This window comes from Etheostoma spectabile, chromosome 15 (assembly GCF_008692095.1).
Source record: "Etheostoma spectabile isolate EspeVRDwgs_2016 chromosome 15, UIUC_Espe_1.0, whole genome shotgun sequence".
NCBI classification, from domain to species: Eukaryota; Metazoa; Chordata; class Actinopteri; order Perciformes; family Percidae; genus Etheostoma; species Etheostoma spectabile.
The window spans coordinates 10,465,240-10,478,985 of NC_045747.1; the positions used below are offsets into that span (position 1 = coordinate 10,465,240).

At 41.7% G+C, this 13,746-nt stretch overlaps 1 protein-coding gene across 2 annotated transcripts in view; it reads left to right on the plus strand.

Annotated features, from left to right (window-relative positions):
• The window catches only part of sdk2a (sidekick cell adhesion molecule 2a), an 87,158-nt gene that overhangs the window by 49,632 nt on the left and 23,780 nt on the right, over positions 1-13,746 (plus strand). For both annotated transcript variants that reach the window (XM_032537158.1, XM_032537159.1), the window contains exons 3-15: positions 1,491-1,597; positions 1,849-1,996; positions 4,201-4,334; positions 7,980-8,091; positions 8,504-8,694; positions 8,962-9,045; positions 9,179-9,373; positions 9,797-9,913; positions 10,159-10,326; positions 10,779-10,881; positions 11,822-11,998; positions 12,253-12,389; positions 13,101-13,248. In XM_032537158.1, coding sequence (XP_032393049.1) covers positions 1,491-1,597; positions 1,849-1,996; positions 4,201-4,334; positions 7,980-8,091; positions 8,504-8,694; positions 8,962-9,045; positions 9,179-9,373; positions 9,797-9,913; positions 10,159-10,326; positions 10,779-10,881; positions 11,822-11,998; positions 12,253-12,389; positions 13,101-13,248 — 1,821 coding nt within the window. The remainder of the gene's footprint in view (positions 1-1,490; positions 1,598-1,848; positions 1,997-4,200; positions 4,335-7,979; positions 8,092-8,503; positions 8,695-8,961; positions 9,046-9,178; positions 9,374-9,796; positions 9,914-10,158; positions 10,327-10,778; positions 10,882-11,821; positions 11,999-12,252; positions 12,390-13,100; positions 13,249-13,746) is intronic.

Here is a 13,746-nt window from a genome sequence, read left to right on the forward strand (position 1 = left end):
ATGTGAGAAGAAATACATACATACAATTCATTGAGTAAACTAAACTATATACTCATAATATAATAATAGATCATCTGTTTCTCGTTCCTGCCGCCTCAAAAAACCTTGTAGGTTACAAGACTCCTCTCTGATTGGCACTGATAGGCAAGTAACAAAATTGACACCTGGCCGCATCCAATAAAGAAGAAAAACACTTGAGAGGTTAAGGGCTACTTACAGCAGTATACATTTCTCAAATGATATGCTTCTCTATATTTATCCAAAAGTTATTATATACCAGGGATAATTGAACCAGCCCATATATTTTTGTTAATAGAATTACAAATAGAACAATATATAAACAAATTTGGCATGGTGCTACATACCAATGCATATCTTTCATCAGATTGTGCTGTGTGGGTGAGCTACTTTGATCTGTCAGTAATAAGATGAACACAATGTCGAAGAATTCAACTATGTATGCGTCAGTGTGCTCATTTGCCCATGTACTGTATGTTTGTTGTCTGCATGTGTGTTCACAAGTCACAGTTGTAGTCCACAGTGAAAGTCAGTTTCTATCTGATTCTAGCCCTGTTTTCTTTACTCTCTACTCATACTCTGGCTAGTCCCCAAGACATGGACAGATTCTCTCAGGTGGCATTGTCTGATTGCTATCACTGGCTAGTGGCTACACCCCTCCTCCCCTCCCTGCACATCCTTTCCCATGTCTCACTTCCCCTCTAACATCCTCTCTCTCCTCTTCTCACCCTCGTCTTCTTCGTCTTCTTCTGTCTTTCCTCAGTATTTGGCTGTGCTCTCACGTGGCTTAGTCTCTGGGTCTACTTTGCACCCCTCTGCTTGTTATTCTTCACCAGCCCTGATCAAAGAGGAGAACTGGAATCCATTTAATCAGACCCCCCCCACCCACCAACAAACACCGCACACACACACACACACACACACACACACACACACACACACACACACACACTCTGAATTGCAGTGCTTGGAAGGGGCCGACTCTGCACTCCTAAGTGGCTGTAGCAAACCAATTAAAGGGGACTCAGCTCTGGGATTATCTACCTAGCATTTCACTCAAACCATTTAACATGAATGCACATCAGGAATGCCCAGGAGTGACAGGTAAGAAGTGCTCGTATGATTTGATTCAACTGACTGAAGATACAGGATAACAATAGGGTTTTGTGAGTCCTGCCAGTCAGTCAGAAACTATCTTTGCTGTTCACTCTACAGCTGGCTTTAATATTACATTCTTCTTTCCTTAGTTCATCATCTACTGTCCATCTGTACATCAGCACTTAATCACACTTTATTGCTGCCGTGTTATATTCTTAATTTAGAACATATATGTCTAATGGCTAAGTGGAATGCCATTTAAACTGTATCATCTCAATTAATTTAGCATATTGTGTGTGGGAAATAAAAGCAAATGTCGCTGTCTGTCATGCTGATGATGATTAATGGCACTTTGTGTTGTGTGTGCCCATTAGGTACCTGATCCCCTCGCTGGACCGATTGCACGCTGGCCACTATCGCTGCATTGTGAGAAATCGAGTGGGTGCTTTAATGCAGTGCAGCACTGAAGTGCAGGTTGCCTGTAAGTGCAAGTTTTTTTCCATACATCTGGTTGAGTAAGGGGAGGACACTGTTTTTGTTAAAGGGTTGTCATTCACAGTATGTGGAGGAAAGGAGCTTAGCGTTTGTAAAAGGTACATAATGTGGAAATAATGACAATTCTTCTTTTTCATCTTGCTGGCATTTCCCACATTTCTCGCCTAGTATTAATGTTCCTCTTTTGCTCATTTTCTTTGTCTTATTTTCTTACACTCTTCTCTTTATGCCTGCTAGATATGGGTGGTTTTGTGGAGGGCGAACGGTCTCAAACTGTATCCCAGGGTGAGGGTGCTCTCATCCATGCACCGCGGATACACAGCTTCCCCAGGCCACAGATCACGTGGTTCAGAGATGGACGTAAGATTCCCTCCAGCAGCCGTATGTAAGTCTACCTTTGTACGAGTAGAGAGCGTGTGCATGTGACTCTTGTGTGTGTGTTTCTGCGCATTTGTCTCATATACACTCATATTTGAAATATTGGTGAATGCTGAGCTGCTGAAGTAGAATATCTTTCACTTCAGAGAACTCCAAGAAGTTCAATACTTTTCACAGATTTTCTCCAATCCCCCCAACACACACAACATGAGTGAAGTTGAGCAGAGTAGGGGTAGTTGTAGTAGTAGATGAACAAATGTTGGTGCCGGCCCTGTGTTCATCATTGAATCACCTCTCAATGATAAAGCGGGTTATTATATCGCCCCTATTGACTTTGCAGGCAGAATGATTGAAGGGTACAGATAGAGCAGGCAGCAGGGGAACCAATTAGACACAATTGGACAAAAGGTTTCAATTGATGATGTGTTTGACTGACAGCGCACACCCCTGATTGTATTTTTGTGTAGGAGGGTGTGTGTGTATATGCGGCCGTGGTTAGACTCTCTTTGAGTCCAAATGTGCACAGTGGGAGTTACAGTATATGGATAACTGTATGTATATCTGTATTATATGGGCAATGCTCCGAGCATGAGTGTGTGTGTATGTGTTAGCTTTTTTCCTGAAGAGACAATATAAAGTTAATCACTTAAAAACAATTTTTCTCATCCAGACAAATAGAGGTAGGCAGTCCACAACTCCTCAGAAACACTTCCTCATGTATAATATAGTAACTACCATGTTGTAGCTGACATGAAAACCTTTCACCCCAAGTTGCATGCTTGAAGAATGGATTGGTGTGTGTGCCCTCTACCTGCAGGGCTCCTAAGAAAGGCAGAACAAGCACATAGGGAAATTGTTAGAAAAATATCAACCCCTTCCATGTTTTAACCAATTACAGAGCTGGTTACTATGTGGCTGCTTCTTATCAGAAGTGATGTGGTAAAGCTTTGCTCTGTGACAATGAGAGCCACTGACGGGACACTCTGCATTTACCGCTTGTTTGCTCGCTTTGTGTCAGGCCACATTGATATTCACAGGCGTGTTTGTATGTTGGTGTTTGTGGGTTTGTGTAAGTGTCTGTTGACTCTGTGAAACCCACGGCTCTTAATTGTCCGGGAGTCTGCATGTTTATACTGCACCGATCAGGCAGATGCTGGCAGATATGGTTGCGTGCTTAGCGTCAGCTCTCATTTAATGGGACCCCCTGAAACCTTTGAGTTCATTTGCCTAACCAACATTCAGCCATTCTTGAGGCACAAAAAGGAATATTTTTTTAAATGTAATAGCTTGGTGTTTTTCAAGCAATTTGCTAGTAGGCCTATGAAGTTTTTACAATTGTCCATCCATTTTCTTGTATTCTGTGTATCTTATTATAATTACTGTAACTGTTACTCAAAAAACACTCCACGGAACTAAGCCAAGCTAACTTGATACTTATGCAACACCTGACTAAATTCTGGACCTCATGTGCTGTCTTTTGCAATTATTCATCTACAGTATATACACATGGGGCAGTTGAACAAAGATTGGCTTTGATGGTGGCTTACATCTTAAAATATAGCTTAAAATAAATCACTAATCAATAGGTTTATCTGTTGCTCAGAGCTATTGTAGGACCAGTTCCTTTCTGGATGTATTAAGTATATCACAAGACCAGCCTCACTTATCTTAAACCCCTGAGTTACTGTGTTAATACCCAAGTACTGCAGACACAGAGAGTAGAACATAATAAGGGACATTCTGAACTATTCATTTAAGACACTGCAGTACCTTGTAGATGGAAGTGCTCATAAAAATTGGTTTTGTGTGCTCCTTTTAAGACATAAATTATGAGTCAGTGTGTATGTGCGTGCATGCATGCATGTTTGTGTGTCAGTTTACCCTTAGGATTTATTGACTGGTAGAAGCAACTACTCTCTGGTTTAATGATATGAGTGTGTTTGTGCGCTTGTTAATGTGTGTATGTGTGAGCGGTTTAGCGTATGTTTGGGGGCACATTTTGTAAGGCACACCAGTTGACTGGGGATGTCAGATTAATTGGGAGCCAAATTGGTGACACCAATTTGATTTGACTACATGAAGCTGTTTGTGTCTTCATGAGGGTATAGTTGAGATTAAGTGAGTGCCATGGGAATGCATGTAAGGCAATGCAATGTCCTTAAAAGTAAAAGTTACACTATTGTGTGTGTGCGGATGAATATTTACTTATAGTGCCATCACCCTGGACAACACGCTGGTCATCCTGTCTACTGTGGCACCTGATGCGGGACGCTACTACGCCCAGGCGGTCAATGACAAGAATGGGGAGAACAAAACCAGTCAGCCCATCACACTCACAGTGGAGAGTATGTACTCATGCAGGTGCACGTGCATCCCCACACATTTAAGCAACAGGCTTCCTCGCCCACTTAGCGAACCGTACCTCACTAGCAGATTGTGCGTGTCATCAGCAGACTGCATTAACAGGTTGTTGCAGATGAAAATGGAGTAGAAAAAATTTTTCACTCCTCATAATATTTTTCTGCTCAACACAGATTAACTCAACACAGCAGCTACACAACAGGTGGTTAAGCCTTAGACCAGAGAAAACAGAGATAGCGCCCTCTACTGGCACATTCTTTAATTATATTACTGATTTCTGACGTTCCTTCTTCTCTCTCGCCAACATTTCAACGTTCATACCCATTACCTACAATAGTTGTCCTCTTGCTCTGCAGTCCCTCTCTGACCTCTGGCTTCAAGCAGTGAATTACAGTCATGAGGTATGTGTTAGGTAGAGCTCCAGCAGCGATTCTCTGACTGGCTGGATGTACGGGCCCATTAAGTGGACCTTCAGTTTAATCGCTCCTCACAAAACGCCGATTTATGAAAATGGCACTGAGCAAACTGGGGATGATTAAACATGCACACACACACGCACAAACACACACATCAGATTAGAAGCTCGGCCTCACGTATACATGCTCACAACTTCAAATAAAGTTTGGAATTGCTCATGCAAACCAGATTACATGTCAAATTATTAGAGTTTAGCTGAAGCTGAAGCTTCTCTATCCTCCCACCTACGTTTACCCTCTATCATCTGAACAAAGTCACTCAAATTCTCCCACATACTGTTACTTACTTTCATCTAGACAAAATCAGTCTCTCTACTACAACCAGACATTTTAAGGAGCTACTAAATGTATTTTAAAAACGGAAGATAACATTTGTGATAATATTTTATACCGCATTTATCACAGTTTTGTGATTTGGATTATTTATACCATCGAATAAGGATTTTAACCTGCTCTCATGTTGAGATGAACATTTTTAATATCAACCACTTGCTCGCTCCAGCATCTACTCATCATATTGTGAATACAGTGTTTGTAATTCAGTGCTCAATACGCATGACACAGCAATCTGTGGGGACCAGATATCACTGAATCTGACCTTGCGGATCACACAACCATATTTTGCATCTGAAAGTCAATAAGGTTTTTACAGCTGCATTTGTTCATTTTAGCAAATCTGTGGAGATTGGAAAAGATGGAAAAATATGCAGTAGAGGGATTGTGTTGTTCCAAAGGGAGCAGCATACAAATGAGACAGAGCTGAGTCTAATCGTTAAAGGCAAACTGACATTGGCTAAGTGGGTAGACATTTAGCTTTTTGTTCTCTTCTTTAGAGTGTGAAATACATTACAGTTGACTTTGGTTTACAATTGTCTTTGGACACAGACAGATGTCAACAATATGATGACATTAGTATCAAGAATTTGCTATGCAGGTCACCACGTTGTTTACTTTTCTCGTTTAATTAGAAGATTACACACTTGAGGTATTCTCAACACTGAGAGTTTATAAACTGCAATACATTAATTAATCTCTGCCAAGGAACCAGTCATGTCTTCCGGAAAATAAAATGAGTTATTTGGCTAGTCTAATGGATTCCCAGTTTTCATTGTGTCATTGGCAAGCATGGATACAAATCTCAGACAAACCTGTTTAGTTTGTAAATTTACACAAAACCGTAACACATTTGATAAACCTTAAATAGATTTAAAGTGTAATACAATCACTCTATTTAAAAGGGGAATTTCACAAAAGAGCTTTAACATGACACCATCAACAGTTACAATCAATGAATCATGCATAGATTTATAATAGTATTATTTATGTGGTTTATACCACTACCCATCTGTGACTACATTCTTTATCTCTTGCTCTTTTTGGTGAAAGATGAATATTGTTCTTCTTTTTTTCTCCTCTCCATCAACTGATTCTTCTCCTGCTCCTCCTCTCTCTACATCTAATTCTTCTCTTTAAATGTATCAGGATCTCAAAGAAGATAAGACCCACAACAATCAAACTTTCCACATAATCTCACCCATTAATTAGGAAACAAAAATGACTTAGATCTGCCAAAGAGCTGTAATCTTACATTTTAGCCAGTAAATTCTGACACAATTGATTTAAATGTTTTCCTTTTAAATCCTTTGGACTTTGGTAAGTCCTTGCACCCTGTTTCATTTCTTCTTTTCAATATGTTGACTCTTCTGATTACTTGACAACAAGCTGTTCTACATGAATTGATTGGTCTTCAGTATGCAAATAAATGATAATGTCAATAATGCCCTCAAGATGATGCTTGTACCACTATAATTACAATATATTACAATATAAATACATTCTAAAACCTTTAAGTCAGCTGTAAAATCGCAAAATTGATCTATTTACCTTTCAGTAAACAGGTAATCCTTTGCCTCCAAATATTTTCTTTTGAAACGGACAAATGTTGCTGGTATTTGCCTGTCTACCCGTCCTGAATGCTTGCTACAAAACCCAATTTGATTCTTTTGTCTACCAGACATCATGACAATGCATTTCCTGGTCAGGGTCCACCACTTACGTGTTCTTTACACTGTGTGCTGCTATGGAATTATCTTTGCAATCTGACTTTAATTATGCTTTGTTGTTAATTCAAATGTCTTGTTAAATGCATTCTTTAAATATGCCAGCTAAATGTCAACAGCAGATTCATTTGACTTGTTATTCTTTTCCTTCTCTGCTGCCCTAAGCTGTAAAATCATAGCTAATAGCATCTTGATCAGCTAAAAGCACAACTTTTTTAGTGTGGCTTGTTACTGCCTAAACAAGAATTTCTGCTATGGGAACCCAGCCAACAATCAAATTTCAAATGGTAAATTGTATTTTTATAGCCATCTGGGTTTGTAAAATTGTAATGCAACCAAAATTATGATTTTTCATATTGTACAGCTGAAGAGCTGGAGACTTGAGCGAAGCAATCAAATGGGGAGCAGAACCAAATGGCAATAACCCATCAGGAGGGCTGTGCCTGCATTTAGGCAGTGTTTGGACGGGAAGCTTTGTCATTATACCGCTACAGAAATGTACCTTGAAAGGGTGTGTTATTTTGGGACACAATAAGGTGGCACAAAATAACAATAATGATAATAAAAATGTGATTACGTGCCCTATTAACCTGATGTTGCCATGAAAATCTGTGCGTGGAAACACATGGGCAACACACATGCACACAGTGCATGCCGTAAATTAATACGTAAACGCGCAATCGCTCAAACACATACAAGTGCACAGGCCCGTACTCTGGGGAGGTGAGGGAAAATGAGATCAGATTCAGAGAGAGATCACTGATTGAGGGCAGTGAATCGATGGTTGGCTGGAGGCTCCGTGAAACCTGTGAGTGATGGTGCTGCATTTAATCGCCTTTTGTGTTTGTCTCAATTATGCTACATAATGGCTTCTAACACCTGGGCTAACATCGTGCTGCAGGAAATGTTGTGTGCACTAGAAAAAAAATCTAAAGTAAAGACAGGGCTGTTAATAGTTGGGTGATAGCAGGCTGGCTACCTGTTTGCTATAGTACAGGCTTAATATGAGGTCTGCATATACAGTAGTTTATAGATTTTTTCATTTTTTTTTACTTCTAATATCTACGTCCATTTGTTTCTGTGTGTGTGATAGATGTGGGAGGACCTGCTGACCCCATCGCCCCCTCGATCATTATCCCCCCCAAGAATACCAGTGTAACCATGGGAAGAAACGAGGCTATCATGGAATGTGTTGCTAATGCAAGGTACTAACACAGACATGCATGGATACGGAGGAAAAGACAAATACAACACAAACAGACACATTATCAAAACACCTCCACCTTCTCTCGCCTCCACATCTGATATTTTGTGATTCAAATGAGTCTGGAAACCCTTTGTTTGAACATGATAAAAAAGTATTTTGTACATCTCTCATTTTACCTCTTCTCCATTCTTCCCTTTGATTCAAGGCTTCACTCTGTTCTTCCTATCTCGTACAATCTCAGGGCTGAATCCTGACTATTATCTCCAATTCAAAGACTTAATCAGAATGACAGATGTATCCCATTGCTCTCTCAGTGCTCTGTAACCTTGAAACGGAATAAAAATCTGTATTAAAAGCATTAAACTACGCTCCCTATCTCTTGCTTTTCTTTTCATCTTTTTCTCCACCAGACCGCTCGTCAAAATGAGTGTTACTTGGAGGAAAGACGGGGTAGTGGTCAATACGGGGATCCGAGATTTCGGCCGTAGATTGGTCATCAGTTTGCCTGCAGTCAGCGATAGCGGCTATTACGAGTGTGAGGCGTCACTTCGCAGTAGCAGCGTCCCATCAGTCACTGCTGGGGCCTTCCTGCATGTGCTGGGTAAATAACCCACAACTTACATTTTAACCTTCCACAGAGTAGCTGAGCCAAAATTATCCAAATATTGCAGCAACATGCTAACCCCTATGTTGAGAGAACATTTTGTTGCCATTTTATATTTCAGTAATTGAGTTGATGATGATATCTAGAGTGTTGCAAATGCTCATTCAACAGAAGGGTAGAGATACAAAAGCACAGATGATCCGTGAGTCGTTCTTAAAGGCTTAAATGAGGGCAATGTTTTATGCTTTTTCTTCTTTGAAACAGAATATCCTCTGTTTGTAAAAGAGCCGCCAACTCACATCAGTGCAGAAATGGAGAAGGTGGTCGATATCCCCTGCCAGGCACGGGGTCAGTGGCGTTTGTTTTTCTTTGTGCTATTGCATGTGTGAAAGAGCAAGAAAGTATGAATAAAAAAACAGAATCAGAACAAAACAGGGTCACAATGACAAAAAAATGAATTAACCCTCTGCTTCCTCTGCAGGCACGCCGCAGCCAGACATAGTGTGGTATAAAGATGCAGTGCCCATCAGCCCGGTAAAGATCCCCAGGTATAGGGTGTTGGTAGGAGGCAGCCTACAGATCAACGGTCTCCTGCCAGATGACACAGGGATGTTTCAGTGCTTTGCCCGCAATCTCGCAGGAGAGATCCAGACGAACACCTACCTAGCTGTTACTAGTATGTCCCCTTGAAAATATTTCAAAGCTATCTACACGTCTGCTTCTTAATTCTGCTCATCTTTGCCTCTCTGTTCACTCCCTTTTTTTCTAAATCCACTCCTCTGTTCTTTCTAATCCTCTTTTCTCACTCTCTCTGTCTTGCCTCCTACACCCATCTATCTATATATCTTTTCACATTGACAGATTTGTCACCTTGGATGCTTGGGCAATTATTGGCTTTTTTTGAATCAGAGAAGGTGCAGGAGAAGCAGAGAGATGTCAGATTCTCAGAACTGTCCCTGAGAATAATACCTGACAGCCGCTTTTGTCAAGTCTATTAAGCTCTCAGCTGGCATCTGCTTTATTAGGGTGAAAGCTGTTTATGTCTCTCATTATCACCTCTGTCTTACCTGATTTTGTGTGCCTTTGTGCCCCCTCTCAGGTATCGCTCCCAACATCACCGCTGGCCCCTCCGACAGTGCCGTGATTGACAGCATGTCAGTCATTCTGCATTGTGAGACCTCAGGAGCCCCACGGCCAGCCATCACCTGGCAGAAAGGTGCGTGGGTTAACAGCGTGAGGTTCTGAGATGGGGGGTTTATTATGCTGCATTTGGGCTTGTCAAAGTAAATGAGACCTCTGGAAAGGACACACAGTATGCATTTTCTCTCGAAATTAAAGCTTTACTTTTGCTTCATTGCTATTCCCTCCTGTTTGTTTTTTCCTGACATTTCTCCGATACCTTAATCTTTTTTTTCCCTGTCCTCTATCCCATGCCATCAATCATTCCACCCTTCCTTGCAGGTGAACGTGTCTTGGCCAGTGGGTCGGTCCAGCTGCCCAGGTTCACCCTGCTGGAGTCAGGCAGCCTGCTAATCAGTCCCTCTCACCTGTCTGATGCTGGTACCTACACCTGCATGGCCAGTAACTCCAGGGGCATTGATGAAGCTTCAGCTGACCTAGTTGTCTGGGGTAAGCAATTCAGAAACTGGATACTCCCCTGCTTGCAGCGTCTGCAAACCCATGTATCCTCATTTTCTACATTGCCCAGCACAAGTGGAAAATCCTGCAAACTACGAGTCCAAGCTAAACCTCTGGAAGTAAATAAAGAAATAAATATAAACATTTTTCTTTTTTTATCCATGACTTTCTTATAGATGCAGAAAGTACCTGGCTGCTGGAGGTCATTCTCCAGATATTCTGAATATATTGTCTAATGACTCATGCGTGCACTCATTTTCTGTGCATAAATTCACATCATCAGTCCTTGAAAGCCTTGAATAATACTCCACCCATTAGAAATGTGGTCTCATTCACCCAGTTTCAGAAATACATTAAGTGAAAGATGAGACCAATTCCACTAAGCTCTGTTCAGTCCGCTGCTCGAACAATGCCTCTGAATAACAACCTCTGTGTGTTTGCAGCACGTACTCGCATCACTAAACCGCCACAAGACCAGAGTGTCATTAAAGGGACCAAGGCTGTTATGAACTGTGGTGTGACCCATGACCCCAGTGTTACTGTGAGGTAATGACAACATCCACTTGCAATAGATTTTATTTTTTTCATTGCATACTAGTTTGTCTGTCATCACGTACTTTCTGCTAGATATTTCTCTATGCAACCCAAGGCTTGAAAACAAGCTTGGGTATCAATGTTTACTTAATTAGTTTATGAAATCTGTGAGAGTTCTTTTAGTGTTTATCCACCCTTATGCGACCTCCTATGGGAAGATTTTGAAACTCTTAGAATCTGATTGAGGAATTAATCCATCGCTTCTCCCCACTCTTCAGACAGTCTTGATCATGATAGAGTGTGCACACATGCATCTGTCTCAGAGGGAGTGAAATGATGTCTGTGGAGCCCAGTGATTAGAGTGCCTGTCACCTGTGGGCCCACGGCATTGATCAGATTGCATGGTAAACAGATGAATATGTAAACAGAGTAATAACTTCAGACAGCGCCTTTAATTAAACGCAATACAGAGGAGATTAGCTGGAAAGCCCGAACAGTCGCAATTAATCACAGGAGCTCCTGGTGTGTGCTTGTGAGTATAAGTGTGTGTGTGTGTGGGGGGGGGGCATATGTGTAGTTGGGTATATGACAAAGAGAGAAATGCATGGAGGAGAAGTTTTGTACTGTATGTATGACAGAGAGAAATGGTTTTAAGATTCAAATCACTTTCCCATCAGCCTCACAAAGCTTTTCACCAGTGTCAGCACCTTCTGTGTTTTGCTGTATGAACTGATGCAAAGCAAACAGATTTACTGTCACAATTCTCAGATATACACAGTGTGTGAGTGTGTGTGTGTGTGTGTGTGTGTGTGTGAGTGTGTGTGTGTGTGTGTGTGTGTGTGTGTGTGTGTGTGTGTGTGTGTGTGTGTGTGTGTGTGTGTGTATGTGTGTGTGTGTGCACACCCTGGTGTATGTGTGTACTACTCTTACATACATGTGTACATACCTCAAGGTACATGTGGGAGAAGAGTGGCTCTGTGATTGATGTGAGCTCGTCCCCCCGCCTGCGGCAGGATCCCGACGGGACCCTGCACATCTCCCAAACGTGGTCGGGTGACATCGGAACATACACCTGCAGGGTGACCTCAGTGGGTGGCAATGACTCCCGCAATGCCCACCTTCGTGTCAGGTCTGCAAATTTGCCTAATGTCTCTCCTGTCTTATCTTACCATCTGCATTTTTTTTGGTCTTATTTACGTCCCACCGAGACATGATGAATGGATGTTTTCCCCACTGTTTATCAGCGCTCTCCTCTCTAATGAATCAAATCCTCTAATATTTACAATGCAAGGCTCTGGGTTTGGCTGTTTGATTCTGTTATTTGCTGCCTCTCTTTGATTCTACTTCTCTTCATCACTTTGTACCTCTCATATGTACAAACAGGCAACTGCCCCATGCTCCAGAAAACCCAATAGCAGTTCTGGGTACCACAGAGAAAAGGGCCATCAACCTCACATGGGCCCAGGCCTTTGATGGCAACAGCCCCCTGATCCGCTATATCCTGGAGGTCTCAGAAAACAGTGAGTGGTTCAGTGTGATTTCCCATCATGAATGCACCACTGTCCCCATTGACAAAGCATGTTGGTAAAAACTGGTGCATTTATTGTTTCTAGTTAGTCATTTTAAAGGCAATATTGTTACTTTATGCTCCCTGGAAACAATAATTTGCTGCCCTTCTTATTATATTACATTTCCATCGTCTCCCTAAAATTGGAAGTTGCATTGTCTCTTACCATCTGCAATCAGTATAACTCAATTGCCTCACCTGTGCGCTTTCTTGATAATAATCAGGGGAACCAAATGTTGTTGATGCCAAATCCTCTTGTCTTCTTCTTGTTTGATCAAATCAAAGAAGTGAGAATGTGTTCACCTATCGAGAGTAAATTGTTCAGCCATTTCTTATTGAAGCTCAGGCTACTGAGAAGATGACAACTCATTAAGAGGAAAATGAATCTGAGTATGCAGATGGGATCTGTTTTCTGGATAACTGAATTTCAATCTTATATTTAGAGGGAGTGTACACAAAATAAATGACTTGCATTTGTATCAGCAGCTGCAATATTATTACTGAAAATGAAACTATGGTGTGCAACAATAGTCAGAAATAACATAAAATTGAAATTTTCTAAGTGCTGAATAGATTTATCTTAAGAATGTTCTCACAAGGTCAATTACCGTTCACTTGCTGTTGCTCACAGCTCTGTCTATTATGTGTGTCTTCTCCGCCTCAGATGCTCCTTGGACGGTGCTGCTGGCCAACATTGAACCCGAGTCTACCGGGGTCACTGTTGGTGGCCTCATCCCAGCGCGCTCTTACCAGTTCCGCCTGTGTGCCGTCAACGACGTGGGAAGAGGCCAGTTCAGCAAAGAGACTGACCGGTGGGTACTGAACTTATTATGCATCTACTGAATGTTAAAGATGTTGCTGGTAGTGTGTCAGTGTGTATGCTGAAGAGAACAGTGTTGCACTTCGGGGACTTTCACAGTTCTGGAACAATCCGTTCTTTCCTCCCGCATTGGAAGTTCAATGGACGTGATTACTTCCTGTAAGTTAACTTTTTGGTCTTCACTCCTATGGGAGTGAGCGAGAGATGAGCCAGCTTCGGGACAGGCCTTTTCAAGATAAAACTGTGAATGAGCAGAAATTGTGCTTTGTGAAGACTTGATGGGTGCGCTGACCCAGCTTCATCTCTCTCCCTCCGATTAACTGTCTTTGCCGTATAGCATAGTAAAATACAGAGAGGCTTGAAAGGCAGAGCTTCACACCGACTCAAATCTCGAGTGAATTCTCTTGACTAAGACAAAACGGTCATCATCATCCAGCCCCTGCCTCTGCCCCACACATACATACACACACACACACACACACACACACAC